Source organism: Manduca sexta, chromosome 12 (genome assembly GCF_014839805.1).
Source record: "Manduca sexta isolate Smith_Timp_Sample1 chromosome 12, JHU_Msex_v1.0, whole genome shotgun sequence".
In the NCBI taxonomy this organism is placed as follows: domain Eukaryota; kingdom Metazoa; phylum Arthropoda; class Insecta; order Lepidoptera; family Sphingidae; genus Manduca; species Manduca sexta.
The window spans coordinates 3,475,864-3,497,681 of record NC_051126.1 but is presented as its reverse complement, the minus strand read 5'-3'; the positions used below and the strand labels follow the sequence as shown (position 1 = coordinate 3,497,681).

At 35.6% G+C, this 21,818-nt stretch overlaps 1 protein-coding gene across 1 annotated transcript in view; it reads left to right on the top strand.

Moving 5' to 3' along the window:
* LOC115442777 (unconventional myosin-XV) overlaps positions 1-21,818 on the top strand; it is a 108,458-nt gene that overhangs the window by 64,823 nt on the left and 21,817 nt on the right. Inside the window, exon 23 of the mRNA XM_037437744.1 lies at positions 14,283-14,638. Within this exon, the coding sequence (XP_037293641.1) occupies positions 14,283-14,638 (356 nt within the window). The remainder of the gene's footprint in view (positions 1-14,282; positions 14,639-21,818) is intronic.

Genomic DNA, 21,818 nt, shown 5'->3' with positions numbered 1-21,818 from the left:
TCCAGCATTTTACTTTAACTTGACTTCACTGCGTTATACCAGGAATTTTAGTTTATACTATCGTTTTAGGTTTATTTGCTTTTAATGTAAACACCGTTGCGTAAATGTTCCGAGTCACGACGAATTTTGGCGTAATTCAGCCAATACTATTGGATTGTATTCATTTTTTTAATTCAGTTTTAATTCATGATTAATCTTATAATGGCGACCAGGATAAAGTGTAATATATCATCAAAATAAATTTAAATGTCACAAAAAAATCTGTACATGAATACGGAAAACTAAAAAGGAATAAAAAGTAACTTAGTTCTTTAATCCCTTAAATTCGAATTTCTTTTCTAAAGTATCATACATGAAAGTTAAAAATATCTGCATATTAAAACAAGAGACAATTTACAAAGTTAATACGTTGTTTATTGACTATTTAGCTAAAATGACAATGATTAAGCTATTCAAGCCTACACATCAGAATCCAAGCCGCATTATCTCAGCGTGCGTCGGCATTGGCAAGCCGCTAATTACCAACACTTACATAAAGTTAGTTAAGTCACGCGATCGGCATCTCAGACGCGAACATGACCCTTCACAAGTCAAGGAAAGCGACAAGTCCAAGTACCTGGACATGAAGATTATAGATGCCATCGTTTATTGACAATTAATTAATGTTTACAATCAGTTGCTTTGTTCCTTTCCTACTCATGTGCCAGTTTAAATGCCAAAACATTAAAAGAATATGTTAGTAATATTCTCAATATATTGGTATAGGAAATTTTTCCTTCGTTGTCTGTAGTTAAGTGTGTCTTCAAAGCTGATTTCATAACATATATATTCTTATAAATAGCTCACAATGTTTCCTTTAATCCGTGCTTTTGTAATTGTTCAAACTGTCGAGAAATAAACAAATAAACTATAATTATTTACTTAGAACAAGTGTCAATAATAGTGAATGCAAAAAAAAGATGCGCGTGAGACAGACGTTCCTTTGATATTAGCAGCCGTCCCATTACCTCCCGTCACAACTTTAGTGTTAATTAAAATTTCACAAGCATAAATCCAGCTCAGCAATGGAGTTAAATTGAACAATTGTTATCTCACGTCAGCTTTTATCTAACGGTAAGTTCTGAAGGCCATTTCTGGGGTATGTGGGCGCTGCCCATCCTACATTAGACTCGCTCGAGATAAATCTACCGCCGTGTTTCAATCTCGCAGCAAATAGGGTTTTAAAGGTATTGGGCTTGGATTTATTACTAATACGATGTAGATTATGTGATGTATTGTTTGTTTTTAACCGACTATGCTGATAAGGAATGGTATACATTGTAACCATTGCAGAAAAAAAATCTGGAAAGCAACACTGGATAATCATATGAGAATAATACCCAATGCCCGAACTTAGGACTTCTAGAACCGCCCGGTCTAACTCTGTAAGCCATATATGCTTGCCACCTGACCAAAGATTTGCTCGACTCGTCATTGTATAAAAAAGGTAGGCAAAACTGTGGCATCTATCCAAATGCTCTCCCATATACGAAATATCAATACTGTGCTTATTTTGACCGATTAACTTTAAATACCAGTAACTAAAGGAAACAATGAATTTTTACCTACCTATTACGTACTAAGGAACAGTTTACAATGTATATAATTGCATTTGTATTGGTAACGGCGGATCTTACGCAAAGCACTCACAGAAGTGCACCCGGGTCAAGTGTTTTGTCATTACTAGGCAAATTCTTAATGAGTTGTGAGCATCCTCGTTAAGAGGAAATGTCACGTAAAAACTTGTCTATGTATACCTATATCTTAGGTTAGAGTTTTTTTACGATATTAGAAAGGCTTTTATGAAAATATCAAATAAATAGATTTCTATGTTTTAAAAATCGACCATCAATTGAAAATTCAACTACATTTAAAATGGTCAGTGTTGAAGTAAGCGATTGCGAATTTGCGATTATTTAGTTTTTTTTATTTATCCTATTTTAATACCTATACATATTACCCGTGACAATTTTCAAATCGGCGTATTTTATTCTCTATGATTCGTTTAATTTCAAATTTCGAATAAACCGTAACGAATTCCCATCGATCGCTTTTAATTAACAAACAGCCATTGTGATGATACAGGAACATATATGTGTTAATGATTATGAAAAAGTGAAAGAAAACAGCACAATAAGAGGGGGGCGTGGTGAGGGAAAGTTTGCTTCGCTACACGCACGTACTATGTTAATCGTAATATCTAATGAGAATGGTGGTTTATCAATATGTGCTAATTAATGCGCCTTAATTCGATTTGTTGGCATTGTGAACAATGCAATTCTATACTCAATAATTATCAGAACAGAGTTGATTTTACGAAAAAAGTTGCCTCTGTTATTGGCAAGTTTTTTCTGTTTACCTTGACTTAATATACCAGTAATATATATGGCGAAATAGATCAATAGAGTTAGCTGTTCCTACAGAGACTGTTGCTTCAGTTCTATGCTTGGATTACTTGTTATTTATTTATCGATGTTTTTTTTTTATTTATTAGTTAATCCATCAATAATGCTGTGGGATAATTGCCTAGTTATAACACTTAATTTTGTTTTACGACCATGGAGTTAGCTTATACATGACAATCGAAAATTATAACCAACTTTCCACCCGATACTTGACATGTTACAAACACGTTTTAAATTCCTATACTCAGCTCTTTGCTCATTGGCACCCGGCCTCAATAACAATGACGTTGTCAAGCGGAGCGTGCTTCCGCTTCCGGTCGACGATGACACGAGATTTAACGCGGGATTCTGCATGGTGCGAAACACCTATACACGATGCGACTCAAATGAGATCATGTCATTGAAATGATAGATAAATAACTCTAGTGTAAAATAAGTGTTAGCTCGCATAGTTAACAACACCGTGTAAATCAAAATCGAGTAAAGTAATTTTGCATTGCAATAACTCGAGCACTAGCCTGCTTAACTAGTTATAAAGAACTAGATATATACGTCATAACAATCACTCTTTAAATATATCAAAAAGTATTGATCCTTTCTTCAAATTTTGTAAAGGACAATAACTTTTAGCTCATTGCAACACTCTAAAATTTGCTTACATACTGTAATTAGCTAAGCAACGATTAAAAGAATTAGTGTACATACTAAACATTCGTAGATAAATAATAACAGAAACAATATTAAATATTTAATAGTCACCGACCTCCCAATAAACGAATTAATAGATTTTCACATATTTGTTTCGCGATTTTTCACAGGCCAAATAATTCTATCGATAAAAACACAACACTGTTTAACCTTAAGAGTATACAAAAATGTTTATTGGTATGACTTTCCAAATTCAAAAGTGGATTGTTGCCTCTTATACTTGTGACACCTTACTGTACTATTGAATAACAGATTACAAGTATCAAGTACTAATGCTCATGACACATATTTATGATGTCATTAGTACGCACGACTTATAAGTCGCACAGAAGTCATTATTGGTGTGATGATTGGAAAATAACACATAGACATGTACATGTTTCTGCAAGTTAACATATCATTATGAGCATTATTATAATAAGAAAACTCAGTAGCAATATCGGTTCATACGTGATTTTAAATTTAACGTACGATGCCGAGACAGAAATTCATTAAATCGATAAAAAAAAATCTCAGATATTATGATACTATTCCTAGAATATCAAAACGAGAGGCAATTCAAGTCACCAATCGTAAAAAGACGCTCCTGTGATTTGAATTTCGAATACGGTGCACTACAAATTGGTTTTATTTTGTTAAAAATAATATTATTATAATTATGGACTGCTATAAATTTAAATATAGAAGGACGGATTTTTATTTGCGGTTAAACCTTCAATGTCATTGTTAAAAAGTCCAACAGCGTTTTGTGCGGTGGTATTGTCGCAGCTATCGGAACCGTACCTTTATAGTGCTGCGATACGAATGTGTCACTCGGCAACGTTATATTGTAATCAGAATCGATCATTACCGTTCTTAATCGATATAACGGAATGTTGCATTCATTTGTATGCAATTTATTTGTACTGTCATTCAGATTAGAAAAACATATTTTAAAGGACGCGATTATAGTTATAAATGATTATGAAAAAATCATTAGGGTCTAAATATATGCTAAATAAGGTGCAGCCCATTTTAGTAATATCCTTCTCAACATCTCTGCACAGGAAGCCGTTTGATTACAGCGAATATGGTTTGGATATCCGTTCGTTTCAATCAACTTTAGCCTTTAAAGGAAGTTAATTTCATTATTCATTAAATTGGAGTTGCTTACAATGTGAAATATCGCTGTGTAATATCGAAAAATGTTTATCACTTTATTACTTTTGGTGGTAACTAAACAATACTTCAAAGACCATAATACAATCACAGAGTGGCGGATTCTCAGAACTGAGTTAACTTGACAAGTACAAATTAGTACCTAACTATGCCAGAATGTACCAACCTACAACTTATACAAAAATAAGTTATTAATATTTAACATGCAACTAGTCCAAATGTGATACTTTACTGTTCAGCACAACACGCCAAGATGTATCTATATCTGAAATAAAAAGTATTTGTGACCCAATCCACTCAATATTTTATACACAGAAAAATCCAGCTATAACAATAATAATCGACATATATTGTTACAAATGGTTGATACATTTTGGCGTAACTTTGTCCAATTTATTTAGATTCCTGGCAATTCCTACAAACTATAATCTGTCAGAAGATTAGTCCGTTACAATACTCCCTATACCCAATATAATATCTATGGATCTTAAAACCGTGATGACACCTGACGCAACCGCTCGACCGGCGGCGAGGAGAGCGCTGAACCGTGCTTCCTGTCTGAATAATTACGCCATGACCCACACTACACGCCATCGCGTGTTCGAAACGCTATACGGAAATGTAGATTATATACCATCCGTTAAACTAATAAATAATTATTTAACTTCGCAATATCGGGCAACATATGGACTATCGAATCATTGTATATTGATGTGTAAATTTGCTCGTGGCTCGCTAAAACAGGTCCGGATGTAAGGGAGGGCAACTTATGGCCCATGCCCTGAGTTGCGAATTCAGAGGGCGGCAAATTCAAATACTTGGTATGTTCATCCCCATACCAAATATACTATAATAATACGTCGAAAAAAAAATTAGTTTAGAATATGGCAAAAAATAACACAACACGACTCCGTTTCATTGGGATTAGTTGAGAGACTGTCACGTGACTGACGCATGGATTTCGATCAATCAAAAACATCAATATTAAACATCGACTTACGGGTGGCGATTTTGTTTGGGATTTTCTAAGGGGGCTGAACTGTCTCTAAGCGACGAAATCGTGACGACTCACATACATAATCAATTTCACGAGTAATTAAACAGCCGCCATCGCCGCGTTTAAAAATCTCACTTAGCGAAATAATTCTAAATTAGACCAAATTGTGCCTTTACGTTATCAGCCGTACTAATTACGTTGGGCGTTTGAGAGCGTGACCGCCGCCCATTCGCTGGCTTTCCACTTTTGCCGCATTACCATGGGTTTGGGCGATGTTTAATTAACTTTATAGAAATTGGCCTTGTGCATATGCAAACTTTCTTCTCTTGTCTTGTCTTCTTAGAAGATATATTTCCAAAAAACCTTTATGCTCTTCTACTTGACATTATCTATAAGTAAAGTGTTGTGCTGACGCTACATTTGATTGGAAATAAGAGTAAATACAGGAAGAAGAATATGCCATTTGATATTTCGTTCGTCTCGGGGGCGTAGCTACCATCAATAATATAGGGACCCCGATCTGTGTAAGGTCAGACTACCGGAGAATCGGTTTGAATAAATGCTGCACCTCTGAAGGCCCCCCGGAAAATAATAATACTACGCCGGTCTAGTTCAAGCTATTCTGGTTCGTCCGACTTCTCAAAAATAAAATTCTATATATTATGGTTACTACCCATAAGTATTTTATTACGAAGATGTGGACTGCATAGAGAAACTATATGACCTGAAAGAAAAATTTAGCGTAGTAATTATGTTCTAAATCTCTCTTCGACTTATTACTTTATGATCAGCAATTGCAACTATCATATGTATACGAGAAATATTCAATACTTAAGCGATCGATACTCGACGCATTGTGTTACTTTTCAAAATTGTCGTCTTTTGTATTGTCAGAGCTTTCGTACATAGCAATTCTTACACAATCGAGTTTGTTGTATTCAAAGTATAATATATTTACTATAGCGGTTGTATTATAAATCGATGAGACAGCGGGTGCATCGGCTGTCGTAGAGATACAGTCAACCACAAAAGTAGTTGAAATGCCGTCTATGACTAGTCTTAAAGGTGAACGTAACGAGAAACGCTCCAATGTAAGTTCTTTAACCAATTTCCCAAACAAATACAGTTAAGACGCAATCTAAGGATACAATATATAATTATTTTCGGAACTCCAAAGCACGTCAAACCGTTGAACTTAACAGTACAGCGGGGCGGTCGAGTGCGCGCGCGCTATCCCATGCCTAGTAATGAGAAACGTCTGTTTTTGCACAATTAAGATTTACGCCTTCCTCCCTTGTCATTGTTATGTGTTTAAATAACTGTTTTAAGCATGAGAGTGAGTGGTTATAGCGCCATGTCTGGTCGTAAACAGTAATTCAGAACTAAAGCATGGCATGACTGAATTATCTTAATGAATAGTGTATTTTTTAATAATCCTTAAATCTTAAAACACAAACATACTTCCATACTAGTGTTTATCGAAATCTAACTTATACCGTTTAAGTTTGTTAGCCCTGAATCTACTTCGCCGATAACGCATATTTAAAAAAAAATAGAAATCTATCCCTGACTATTGTTAGCATTATGTTTCGGGAACAAACATTTACAAAACTAGAAACTATAAGCAACTTGAAAACTCACAGTAAACAGACCATCAGTGTTTTTAATTCGAGTGTGTTCATTACTCACGCCTCATGATAACATTAGCATAGTACACGGGCGCAGAACACGACGCATCACCGGCACATACACCGTGATATAGTGAAAGTTGTATATAATGCTATTGAAGATAATGTAGCTGATGTTATAGATAAGACTACGTAGAACTTAGAAGATACACGTCGTATCTTACTTATAATATATGCGAAAGTGTGATGTTTGTTAGAAGTAAACGCAGAAACAACTCAGCATTTGATGAAATGTGTCTCGCGGGTAGACCAGGTCGGGGATTAACTCATGGATACTTTTTATTCCGGTATTTTACCTTCATGGGAAATACAGGATTTTTAGAATAGATGGTGCTTTCGTAGTACAGTGTTTTAGGGACTTTTGCAACGGGAAATACTTTTCAGGCTGGCCAAACCGCGAACAAAGTTAAAAATAGATATGTGCATACTGTCTCACAGAACGCATAGATGAAACTTCTAGAAAGCGCTGAGAGTTTTGGACACGAGTTCGTTAGGTATATGAGCAATAAAAAGATCTTTTGGAAAGACAGTAACAAATAACATAACCTATTCATACTATTGGTAACAATTTATAAGTTATTCGCGTTTCAAACCTTTCTACAAACGCATTACAAACGGACTTCAAACAACGAGGCCTCAGTCAATTTATTGTTCGATCATAGATCATTAATAATATAATAATAATAATAATATCAGCCCTGTATTATATACTTGCCCACTGCTGAGCACGGGCCTCCTCTAATACTGAGAGGGATTAGGCCTTAGTCCACCACGCTGGCCTAGTGCGGATTGGTAGACTTCACACACCTTCGAAATTCCTATAGAGAACTTCTCAGATGTGCAGGTTTCCTCACGATGTTTCCCTTCACCGTTAAAGCGAACGATCAATTCTCAAAGAATACACACATGATTATTTAGAAAAGTCAGAGGTGTGTGCCCTTGGGATTTGAACCTGCGGACATTCGTCTTAGCAGTCCGTTCCACACCCAACTAGGCTATCGCCGCTTATAATATCGCAAGTAATTACGATATTGGAAAGTATGATCTTAAATATCTAAGTGAAGCGAGTTTCCATTGCGGCGGATCAGGAAAAGTCGGCCTAACATTGAGAAACTTGTTCGATCGCTTCCGCATTATCTATCGCTATTTACAAAGCCCTGGTGAATATTAACAAAGGGTCATTATTTATATATTCCTCGAACTTGAACCTTTATTGGATCTTAGTTCATGCTTGCATTCTTTAAAGAGTTGACAGTAGAGAACATTGTGCGCCTATTGCTGGCTGAATTATGTCCATCAGTGGCGAAATGTGAATTTTCCGAAGGGGAACCCGACACAACATATAGGTACTAATATACACATATGCGGTCTGCAAATTGTTCTGATGATAATTAGATTCTACAGATATTCTAAATAATGGGAAGCCGGCAGTTATCGGGTTATATGGACCCTTCGGCACTGATGTCCATCATATAATTTGATAGGGCTCTCAGAAATATCCTTAAACCAGAGAGAAATTATAATGAGTCATTAACGTCGAGTAACAATCATTTCAACTCTACCAGCCTTCCAAAACTTCCCTGCACCAATGTTTTTTAGAAATTCCTTTGCGATTTGTGAGGAAGTGTTTCTTGAATACATTGATGAATATAGAACATGAAATATAATAAAGCAAATGGACAAAATGTGTATGACAAAGCAAATGAACCTCATACAATAACGTCCAACATTGAAGACCAATGAACACATCAGTTTCGCAACTGGGTCAGATAACTGACATACTACCCGAGGTGTTTAAGAAGTAAGCTTCACATCTGTAAACTATAGTGACAATGTCATTTCAGTGTTAGCCGTGTTATATTTCGCGAATGTGTCGCAAACGCGCTAACTAAGTGCTAACTGAGCGCGGGTCATGCAGGGCCGATGGAAGGTCATACGGGAACTAAGACTGCACGACATAGATTTTGAAATTTTCATGTTAAAGTTACTGTGATTCCAGAATATATTTACATAGCAGGCAAACAATTAAAGCTACTGTTAGGAACGCTGCCGTTTTGAAAGTCAGTCCCGAGAAAAAAATAGGTTATGGCATCGGTATTAACCGCGATTATACGAAGATATTAAAGCATCAGCTATATAATATTATAATTAGAGAGCATGCGTAGGGAAACATAAATACTATATTTTCATATAGAAAAAGAAGCTCTATCTTTCTTTTACTTATATGTTTGTCCACAATCTGATGTAATATATAAGTTGTAATATATTCTTAGGGACGAAGATCCGAATGACCTTGTGATTTATCGAAGATTGTGTTAATACTAACGATATAAAACCAATTAAGTTTTTGTCCGCTTATTTGACCTCATAAATATGTAAATTACAGTTTATTTACTTATACGTCGTCTGTCCTGAATCTGCCGAACCTTCTAGAACTATTTATAAATTTTAAAAATAGATCTATAGAATTAATAAAGTTAAAGATATTATGTATCTTCCAAACATCACCAATTCTCACTTTTAAAATAATAGAATTTTTTCCGGTAGTGCTTTTTCTGGAATCGATTTCTGACTGACTTTTAAAAGTAAATATCTTAATTTCACTAACCGCCTCGATTACTCATAGTGTACCTATCCACCCCATTAGTCACACTTTCTTATCCCCTACCATAATCTATGAAACTCACATAAGTACAATTTACCATAATCAAATACCCGTCAAGGGTACAGCCGTATAGCACATTAACAAAGAAAAATGTCATTGCATACTTTCACAGCATTGCCGTGAGGAGCGCCGCCCCGCCCATGCATTACCCGCTCCATTGGCCACACTTGCTCATGCGATCGTAACTAGCGGGTAATGGACGATGCATTAAGCGATGTTGCCGTGAAAATATGATTGTATGTAATTATTTCACGCGTTGAGTGGGGGATGTTTTGCTGTTTTCTTCTTTGACATCGTTCTAAGTATGATTACATGTTGAAGAATTTTAGTGGATTATGTTTCAATATATACATACAACACACATTACGCCTGTATTTCCGAAAGGGCAGACAAACCTCTGTCACCTGCAACTGCTGCACCCATTTTCGCCAAGCGTGTTCCATCCCATGTAATAGGAAGCTAGTCTATCGTCATATGGGGCACAAATTAATATTAAGCAGAAAAACCAAATTCAGAGCTTGTTTTAAACAAAAGTTCATAACCACAATTCCTTTCTTATCGTTGATGTTTAACTACAAAGATTAAATATCACATACCCATCGTAGTCTCCATAGCCCATATCTTTTACGGAACTGACAAACTTCAGTCAATCATTCGTCTTTAAATGGAGCGTCACCATTCTAGAACATTCTCCCTAGCTCTCCCATACCAATCAACGTAACCAGGAGGATCCGATAAAGCTCACCATTCATAAATCATGAGACATCTGATAACGCCGTGCCGTCTGGCGGACGTGTGCACGCGCAAAAACATGCCCACTCTCAGTATGTGTAACATTGATTTCCTGGAGTCGAAGCCGTATTTCCGAGAACTAGGGCACTCTCGCCACGCGCTCGTGAGGGCTGGTGAGGTTCATATTATTTTTATTGCCCTTCTTTTTGTGTTTTCTCTAACTTGGACAACTGCGTCGCACTTAGCTTTAAGTTGTTTGTATGAGATCTCATACTCAAGTGGGACAATCAAAGTTAAAGTTTTTTATTTTCCAAAAAGACAACAAACTCTTAATACACTGTATATGGTGATAGCCTCTTCTATCACAGGACAGAAATGGACTCGTCTCACTGTGTTCTAGAAACACCTCAGTCCACCTCTTCAGTGCTGCAGGCTTGAGCTTATTAGATACTAAGAGACAGCCCTACCACACGTGACACATCCGTGCCATTGATCTAACTGCGCTTGTCTGCACACAGTCTAGCGTATAATACCATATGATGCGATCCATATATTAATCACATGATACAGGGGTTAATTGTGACGAAGTAGACATTATGTCTAATGGATAGAATGTCGATATTAAATCGTTAATGTCGGGTAGTTCATGTATTTCTGCACTCACAATGCCGTATGAGACTTTCTGTTCCCAGAGTAGAGCTGCAACACGTTGTCAGAACACGACATTAATGTTGCGTCTTATTTTGTTTATTATTCATAATAATATCGCCCAGGTATTATAATGTATTAACCCATTGCTGGATATTACTACGGGATTACCACGGGAGTTTAAGCTCGAAGCACGCTGGCCTAGTATTGCCAGACTTCACAAAGCCACGACATCCTTATGGGGAATTTTTAGTTATGTGGATTTTAATACATATTCGACATAATCTCTACTTTGCAAGAATTACCCCTGCGTACATTTCACATTCTGAAACATCTCAAGTAATTGAGTTTATGTGCTTTATGACCATTTGTGTCATGATTTATTCTTAATGGTCTAACTTATTTTATTTGCTTTAGATTTTAACTGTAATGATTTATAAAAAAACATGAATACTTATTTAGTCAAAACGAATTAAATTTGTGCTATTTTCTCCTATACTCAAGTACCAGACTTGTTATCACAGCAATGTTCCGTCCTTAGATAAATAACTTTTATGAATAAGGGGATATAAAACAACGCCGAATGTCTTACATTATGGGACACGAGTTACGCTCTGAATACGAAAACTACAAGTTCCACGGGTTTTTGATGTTACAAAATACCAAGGGTTAGTTTAACCGGATTGATTAACTGTTTTATAACAACACACGCAATAATGTACCGTCGTTTATACAAGTCGTATTCACTATTGACTACAGTGTTGTACTTGGTGGAATTTAATTTTACGTTTCCTAAAACGTCGTAGCCAGAAAACAATATAAAATAATTCCGTAACATTTGAAAAGCAAAAATACAACAATCAGTTAAGACTTTTTCTACGGTGTCAAATTTACTTCACGGTACCATATTTTTTTGTATTGTGGATTTATTGACATTGAGTACACATGTTTCGCAAAAACATTAAATTTTATTCCACTCCGTATATAGTTTAAATCTGCCATACTGACAGTGATATGTACAGGTCGTTCCTGAATGTGACAGAATTTATATTAGTGTGATAATCGTTACATCGATTTATTATATAATGCAGAACCGTGTAAGCCGCTCGACAGATGGTAAGCATCACCATCGCCTATATAGGTACCACCACCCGACCTTTGAATACATAGATTATATGGCTGTGCACAGCGTTATAAAAGTACGGGTGGTATGCTACTATTAATGGGCAGTAGTACTGCTTAGGAGAACGCCTTGTCTATTTCGACACTAATATTAAAAAAAAACTAAATAGATACATTTTGAGCAGATTTTTTATATTCTAGTATATTATACATAAGAAATTACCGTCAACAAACAATTACTCATAAGTCGTGATCCTAATATGAATTCTTGCATGAAGTATGTTCCCCGTTAAAATAGCAATAATTTAAACGTACGTGGATTTGCCAAGCCTCATAAAACAAATATTTCCCCCAACGGTTAACTAGAAAATGTTGTTAAAAACAACTAAAGAATTCGAATTACGAAAGAAATTAGCGATGAATCGGAGCGCGCCCGTCCAGATTGCATCAATATTAATGAAGATGGCGTGGTGGTGCGCTGCGCATGCGCACACCGCCCGGCGCCGCCTCACATGCAGTGCGGAAACTGCACCAAAAACAATTGAAATTCTTTTTTCGAAATCCGGTGCAAATGTGGCAGCCGTCCAACGATCGATACTGAATTAATTAATGATAAATCGAATATAATCGATTAACTCTATTGAATCTATATAAAAAGTGCAGTGTTTGTGCGTTCACGATGGAAAATCTTTACGGTGTGATCAGAACGTTAAGTAGAAAAACATTGAAACGAAAACCAAAGGTATTCATCGACATGATACTATTTTTATGTAATTTTTTGCTTTGATTGCACTTTCCTCCGTTCTGCAAATGTGGATAAAAACAAAACGTAATAAATATACATGCACCATAATTCGAAATAAAAAGAAAGTGTGTTCAAAAATAAAACAAAGAAATTATTATTAATATCCTTTGAATTAAAAATTAAACGTTGCTCTTTCCCTTGTTAAAATTGAATAATTAATTGGATAAAAAAAGTTAAGTATAATTCTGTATCTGTTGTATTTATTTTCTAAAAACTTTTCAAACGTCCAAACGTGACGGCGAAATCGCAAGTGTCTCGTGTGTAATGAAAGACATTAATTACAGATATTAATAACTAAATAAAGAGAAAGGTAGTAATAAATTGCTTTGCGTATTTTGAAATAATTATATGTAATAAAAATATTAAAAAATTGCACTTTTATTATTAAAGTGTATTAATGAAATAAATATTACTTTTGCGTCTACGTTAATTATAAATTAACCAAGGTATGCTCATACAAACCAAACATTTTACCACCTTAAAATTTTCGGAATAAGTGCAAGTATTGACTGTTGCATGAAATTGAAGTGTCAGCACAACTAAGGTTTTACTTCAATTTTAAATGTTCCTATCTTTATACGTAATTAGATTGTAAGTAGTTGTACAGGACGATGTCTGTACATTATGTATACTAAGGGAAAAACTAATATGGAGGATCTTTATTAGAGCTAAAGAAGCCAAAACAATTTTTGTATTTATTATTAAATATTTTTAAAATTTAGCTAAGGTAAATATAGGTCCTCGAAGACTACATACGCACCACAAAATAATAAGCCATTTAATCTAATAGGAAACAGACCTTCTTTATTGGTAATACTCTAATAACTTTAATGATCTACGTAGTAGAGTTTCCTAACCTATTACAAATATTCTCGATCCATTTCTCTATCGGCAGTTGCATCGATGAGACATTGCAGTTCGGGAAAGCGTGAATGTCCGCGATGTTAGATACTTGAATTATTTGCGTGCTCCATGGCACACATAAACAAACCGGCTAACGAACCTCGCCAACACGCAGTTACTCGGAAACCACGCTGTAATTGTCTATTAGAAAATTATTTTAAATGTTGGTTTCGTACTGATTGTTTTTAATTTGGAAAATAATTCTTTGTGACATTGAGTAACGTTTGTTTACACTGGGATGAATGTTTTGATTTTTTTCCCTTAATTCCCTTTTTATTTTATTCACAGTGTATGGGCTGACTGTATTTAAAACAATTTTCTGCATCCCCTTTTTTATTTCATTCAAGATTCCGTTTGTACCAAAAAAAATTGCAGTAATATTTTTTCTAACATACCATTCAACTTGTTCCAGGTTCAACCCAAAGCGACAACAAATGGTGTTACAAAAGAACGCGTACCAGAACGCGAGAGCAGAGAAACCAGAGATTCTAGAGATTCAAGAGAAACGAGAGACTCTCGCGAAGTCCGAGAGATTCGCGAGCTCAGAGAGTCTAGAGACGAAAACGAGAGGGAACATGCGGAGCGGAGGGCGCAGACTTCGTCGCCGGTGCCGCGGGAACGGGAACGAGAGAGGGACAGAGAACGAGAGAGGGACAGAGAACGGGAGAGGGAAATGAGAGACGAGAGAAGAGAACAGACGACGCCGCAGCACGACGGCCGTCATCCGCTTCTGCAATTCGCTGTTGATCATTTCAGACAGAGCCCAGAGTAAGTACCTACTATTTCATAATGGTCCACAATTCGACAGCAAAAAAAAACATCTCAAAAATGTCCATTAAAGAAGACTTTCCCGCACAGTAAACTGGATTCTTTTAGCATCTTTATAAAACTTTATCGTTGATCAGCATACGTTTTACATACGTTGTACATTGTACGTTACGTATATGATATACATAATGATAGCAAAACAGGTGAACGGGTACATTGCAAAACGCCTGTTGCCTTGTATGCGTCGGCGCACAATGTCTACTTCAATGACTTTAAAATATACAAATACTTTGATAATCTTAATTAACGCATTTAGTAAAACACTGGTTCCAAGCACGTAGTAACGTGACGAAAATATAAAAACATAAGTTATTCATTCCAAAAACAGTGTATAGTCTCTTTAAAAAAAAATGTCAAGTATCCGCCTCGAAGGATCAATTTAACGGTTTACTTATAACCAATTAGAATATTGTTTCAGACTGCAAAATAATCAGATAATCAATAAATGTAATGCAAAATGCTTGGACAATTTAAAATAACTGTCAAAATATATAATATACTTTTTAAAATCAAAGGTTTTTGGTTACTTGTTTTGAAAGATCATATTTATATTGCCCCAGCACACAAGGTAATTAAATTATGTATTATATAAGAATATGAATTATGTACCTCACATAAATATTTTACTTTGTATAAAAACAACAAAGTAACCGCATAAATATTACCCGCAATTATACGGCTTAGATTAACAGTTAACAAAGTTAATTGCCTTGTTATATAGACATTACAAAAATACGCGCTAGCATAGTTCTAGGGCTACTAAATTCATGATAATTATTGTGTGGGAAAATAAATATTATTTAAGACCTTTTTAACTCGATAGGGTCGCTTACTGCCTTATTTATACAAGGAAAACAATTCGGCATATTATTGTGACTGGACTATTTGTACTTTTGCTTCCCCTACAGATACAGGCGTGATTATTATAAGTTGTATAATCTTACCGTCTTATTCATAGACGTTTTTATCTAAGAACGGAGCATAGCTGTGATAACAAGTATGTTTCTCAGTTTTGCTTATCTGACAGCTTGCTGTTTGTTCAGCTTTGTTTATCCGACATCCAACTATGTCTACGTACTGCGAAGGCTGCCATGTCGTCAGCACTGAAAAACAGACTTGTTATCACAGCAAAGATAGCGCTTAGATAAATAACGTCTATGAATAAGGGGGTTAGTATACATATTATTTACTCACGAGTCACGCTAGCATTCCATAGGCATAAGCAGGAACTTTTGAGCGGCACATATTACGATAATGCTACATACCTCTAGCCTTAATATCTGAACAATAATACTTTTGTTCCTCGGAGTACTTACTTTAGACTGGTTCATTGTATATTTTATTGGACTGGTGGTAGATCTCATATGTGAGAGTCTGCCTGGGTAGGTAGCACCGCATTGTCTTTTTCTGCCGCCAAGCAGCGGTGTGTAGTCACTGTTGTATTCCGGTTTGAATAACATTGTTGCCAGTGTAACTACTGGATGTTAAGACTTAACATCTCATGTCTCGTGGCGTGCGCAATGGAACAAACAATACTTTGTAATTCAAGGTGTTGGATGGTGTTTCTATTGTTTATGGGCGGTCGTATCGCTTACCATCAGGCGAATGGCAAGCTCGTCTCGTCATATAAAAAAAAATATATTATTAAATATATTCTTACTATTATATCGAGCATCAGTTTACCCATCTGTTTGAACTGGTGGACAGAGATGAAACGATAATTGCACAAAGTTTAACCGAGCGAAATATAAAACATGAATCCCGCTATTCCCGTCTAATAAAGTTCATCAGTAACACCAGGTAATTACGAGTAAATTGTTTAATTCCATTCAGTTATGGCGCAGTGCTCTCGCACAATGGTTGGCAAAAACCGTGGGCCCCGCTTTACATTGAATGCAGGATTCTTGTTCCACGAACCATCGGACACTTTCCTCTGTTACGCTTATGAGTAGGGTTGAAAGATTCTTTGGAGTTTATATTTGTATTATAATTAACTCCACAGTAGCTTTATGCTCAAATTATTTAGCTTTAAACGACTATATTAAAAAATGACGAAACGGTAAAAGTATTTACATTATTCAAATTTACACAATACATATATATGTATCGAAAAATTAAAAACACAACATCCATGTGGCTACCTATATACAAGGTAGAGTTAGACGAAGATTCCAACCATTTATAAAGATGAAGAAATCAGTGCTAACAAAAAACGCCAGTCACTTAGCGCAAACAGAATAAAACAGATGTATATAATTATACCGTCAAGTGAAAAGCACGGAATACTCACGGTTACAAACGTAATTTGACCGTTATATAAAATAGTTGTAATAAATCGAATTATCGGTGGAAAACACACGCCTGATGAAAAAACAATAGCAAGAAGTTGATTCGTGTTTCTCAGGCGCTCATGATTCGTATAAAACCACATCCGTTTATGTCATGTGCAGTTTGATAACTGAAGATTTATTTTTGAATATACCAATGTGATAGATTACTCAATAAGTATTAAGTCGTTGGATTTATTACATGTAATAGAAAGAAATGGTTACATAATCATTGTATAAACGACTTTTTATCTATAATTCATACAAAAAATTTAAAAAGCAATATTTAATGTAAGTAAAGTCAATATATAACACACTATCGAATATTCCATATAATATTAATATCGTTAAATATCAATTGTCAAATAAAAGACTACTACACGTAACGCGCTGAACTACTTTCTACAGTACGATGATTCAATTCATGTTTCATTTTGTTTGCTCACTCGGGGCACTACAATCACATTTTAGACAATATTCTTTGCCGACTACTGCATCAAATCGATGCAAGTTACTACAGATAGGAAATAAATCAGTTAATATTAATTATAATAAAATAAGTGTGAAATAAGTCAATTATTTTGATTTTAAACATAGTCTAGATTGTACAATAATGTAGGCAGTGGAAGTAAAGGGTTTCTCAAATACATGTAAATCGAGAAAGGAGCAGATTGTAAATTGAAATGCCACAAAGTAATTTTATTAGGTGCAGAAGTTTAAATCGCGTTCCCACAGTTTATGGCCAGGCGTTGCAAGTATGGAGTCCTTTCCATTAATATATTATAAACTGTGAGATCACCTAAGCGACCTACTTGCTTCGTACATAATATCTAAGTATTTTTGATGGAATGAATAAAATATTACTACTAATACATTGTGCCTATGTTTTTCCATCTTAAAAATTGACCAGTCGCAGCTCGAATTCAGGAAGTTGGCGGTGGATACTCCCGTGCCTCGAAAAGCGCGTAAAGCCGTTGGTCAAGCGCCTAATCTCTCTCCAGTCATGTCGGATTGCCGTCTCATCGGAACAGAGAGTACACCTGTGTATTGCGCACATACTTGTGCACTATAATGCCTTCTACGTACCTAGCTCATCTCGGTCGAGATTGGCCACCATGGCCGAAATTCGGCTAAGAGCTATTCATTAATCATGCAATAATCTGGCTGAAGGTATACCAAGAGACATAACGTAATGAGTCCTCATTTTTCTATGAAATTAGCGACTAGTTTGTGACTTTTTCACAATCACACATTCCCGTGGATCATCTCCATCAGTAGCTAAACAATGGTTTCGAAACAAAATTTTCGTTAGGTAACATTACGCGGCATCCAAACAATGAGCAATAAAAAAAATTGTTTAAAAAAAGTGGGGCAGCCCTAGTTAGATGAACTCTGTTCGCGCGGAACGTACTGAGGTCGTCTCTCGTCTCCTCAGAAGATACGTAACCTTCGGCCATGTGTCACTACTGTCAACAGCCGGTGTGAAGACGTCTTAATAATTTGTTCGTAGACGAATTGTCCATTATATCTGGTGTTAAGATATTGTGCAGTGCTTTTGTGTCGCTGTAAAGCATTTGTTAGTGGTATTATTTTGTGTTGTTGGTGGTTCGTGTAAGCCATGCCTTGTGCCGCTGCTAATCGCATCAAGAATAGAGTGCAAGTATTTTTTTATATAACATTTTATTATAAAATCATTGATGAAGGATAATCACAGAGTTACACCGGTTTCTTATGGTGTTAAAAGCACAATAAACAGTCGAATATAAAATGTATAAAGAGTGAGAGTGAAAGAGTGTAGTCTGCAAAGCCAAGAATTGCACTAATCGCACTTATTTCTTTTGACACTAAAATTTCTAGCCTCTGTAGTTTGTCATAGCTTAATTTCTAAATACTGTTGCAAATTAAAAGCCCGTAAAATAGACATTACTAAGCTAATTAGCAACGGCTCTGCATAATTGTGGAGCAACATTTTTTTAACAGGATCAAACATTTGTTTTCAACCGCCTTTTGACAATTGAAATGGTAGCATGAAGTTTTAACATAGGATTTGTGGATTATCGTTTTCTATATTATTCATATCGTAATTATTGTGATAGTTATCCAAGTGGCTAGTTGCAAACTGTTGTCGCCTCATTGAACAAGTGGGAGGTGTTCCTAATGAAATACAATATTGGAAAGGAAATTCCGCTATTAATATCATGAAATGCAATTCATTGTATTGCCGTGAAATTGTTGTCCTTGTGTCCACAGTCGAGAATGCTAATATTAACAGCATGACATTACATGAAAAGTTAAATAGCATTGAATTAATATTATTTCTTTGCTATTTTTGATTTTAATTAACCCAAGGTTATGAATACTCCAGGGACGGGTCCGAGCGACTATCTTATTGCAATAAGATACCCTGGGGCCATCCCGTATGCACCGAAGGTGGCCACCGCGTGTTTCGGTTAAAATGCCGGTGCAGGGCACACAGGGGTTGGGGACTCTATCCAATGCTCGCTCGGATGATGCTATCCTCTCAAGGGTTGACATTGGGCCGTAAAACCGGTGAAACTAACATAAACGTTCCACTCACCCACCAAGTTGTGGTAGCTATAATGCGTTTTTTTTCGCGAAAACTACATGAATACTTGATGTGGTATCTTCATAGTTTCACAGGGTGGAAAATCACTGCTTAGAGGCCATTTAGATTCTGCGTAGGCATTACAGTATTGTCTGTTCGTTCCAGCAACCAGCAGTATACAAGCTCTAGAACTACATTCTGGTTTGAAGGACATTGTACCTTTGTTGACAAGATGCAACTGATTAGGTAGTATTGACATTATTAACTAGTTATTGCTCTGAGTAGTAACTACGATAAGAGCCTGCTCGCCAATTAATAAAATAATACATTATATTTATTATTTCTTCATATTGCGTAACCCAATCCACCATGATCCTAGACTACGCAATCCACAGAAAGCTAAAAGAAATTGGCGTTAATTACGATTAACATAAAACATTATTTACGCATTCAACGTACCGTGGTGTAAACTAGGAATTTATCGTACTTAACATATAACTGCCTGCCAATACTAACGTAGTTTCCTAGTTTACTATGTTGCGTAAACCTGTCGACCTATTGCATTTAATCATAATCTGGGGTTCTTTTTATACTGGTATTAGCGAAGAATACACGGGGATTGATTCTTAGGATGTAGATATTTATGTCGAAATTGATGTGTCAGAAATATAGGCGTTGGATACATTAATACACATGCATTAGATATAGGTAAATTCATTGAAATAAAACTATTTACAGATTTTATCGTGGTTATTTGTATTATTATTTTATCCCGACGTTTCGAAGACTTTGCAGGCTTCATGGTCACGGGGCGGACAGTGGTGTTTGTCATACGCAAATCAAAGTTACAATATTTATTACCAACGTTTTAAAATCATCCAATTTTACTTTGTTTTATTTGTTGATAGTCTAATCTACGCAGAATGAGCTCACAGTGTCTTGAATAGATAAAGTTTCAAACACGTGACACTGTCTCTATAACAAACTCAGAATATTATTTCATCTGGAATATGTTTCGTTAGACATGAATGTCTACATTGTGAGAATGATCTCAAAGATATTGTGATCCAGATATTATGTCGACTGATGAGAGACGTTTTCTTCCCTAAAGTATGAATTTGTATTCGCAAATATAATTAAAGCTATTGTAGACCACACATTTCTTTCATCACTAGCTATAATTCCAAGGTCCATTCTACGTGCCTAATTTTACATGATCATTTGTTACAACATAACATTAAAAATAATGGTAAATTTTAACATAATGATAGGATAGTCAAAAATTGTGGTAGCATAATGTGTAGTTACAATTATAAGCCGTGTTAAACATTAAAAGTTACAAAATTGTTACATGTTAAGACTTTAGTCATTACTTCCTATCAAATATTCAATTATTACTCATAATGCTCAAAGGATATTGTAATTCTTCGAAACCACTTTCCAACACTTATATCGGATATGTTGTATTCTCGTGACTACATCCGACAATTACTTAATAATTCTGATATAGTAAATATGGTATAATGGATCGACGTTTTCCGCTTCTAAACAGATTTCTACCAGTTGGAAACGACTCCAGTTTTGCTGTGTCACATCATTGAAACTTTTGATCAGATTTAATAAAACAAGTTGTTATTCAACTAGTCTGAGGAATACTCTCACAGATGATATCTTAACGGCCAATGAACATCTTAAAATTACATATAGAATGTATAGAAATACAGAAAGTGAATTGGATGACTTTAAAATCGATTCTAAATCTGAAGTTAATTTACTAATTAACGTTAAAAAGATTAGCCAAATACGATTGTTTGATAACTTAGATGCGAATTGAAAAGGAAAGTATTGCCATGATCGAACTAGAACAAAATATTTTGTAATGAATTAGTAATTCTCTTTATTCGGAGATTTTAAAATATTTTGATATCGCGAATAAAACCTTTTTTCACCAAAATTATTTTTAATTTGCAGTGCAACTGGAACACATTCTTTTTATAAATAATATCTAAATTCCTTTTCACGCAACCAGCCATTAATTATGCCAACAATATCGCGTTTACCATAATAACCGCGTAAACATACATTTGAAAGCCAAATGCATTGACAGCGCAGGCTTCGAGCTCAGTGTTGTCACTTTCGCTGAGCGCAGCGGTCGGGTCGCGCAGTCGCAATGTCGAACGCCTCGCGCGCCGCCGGCGACATGTCCGGCGACAGTTTGTCGAACGGT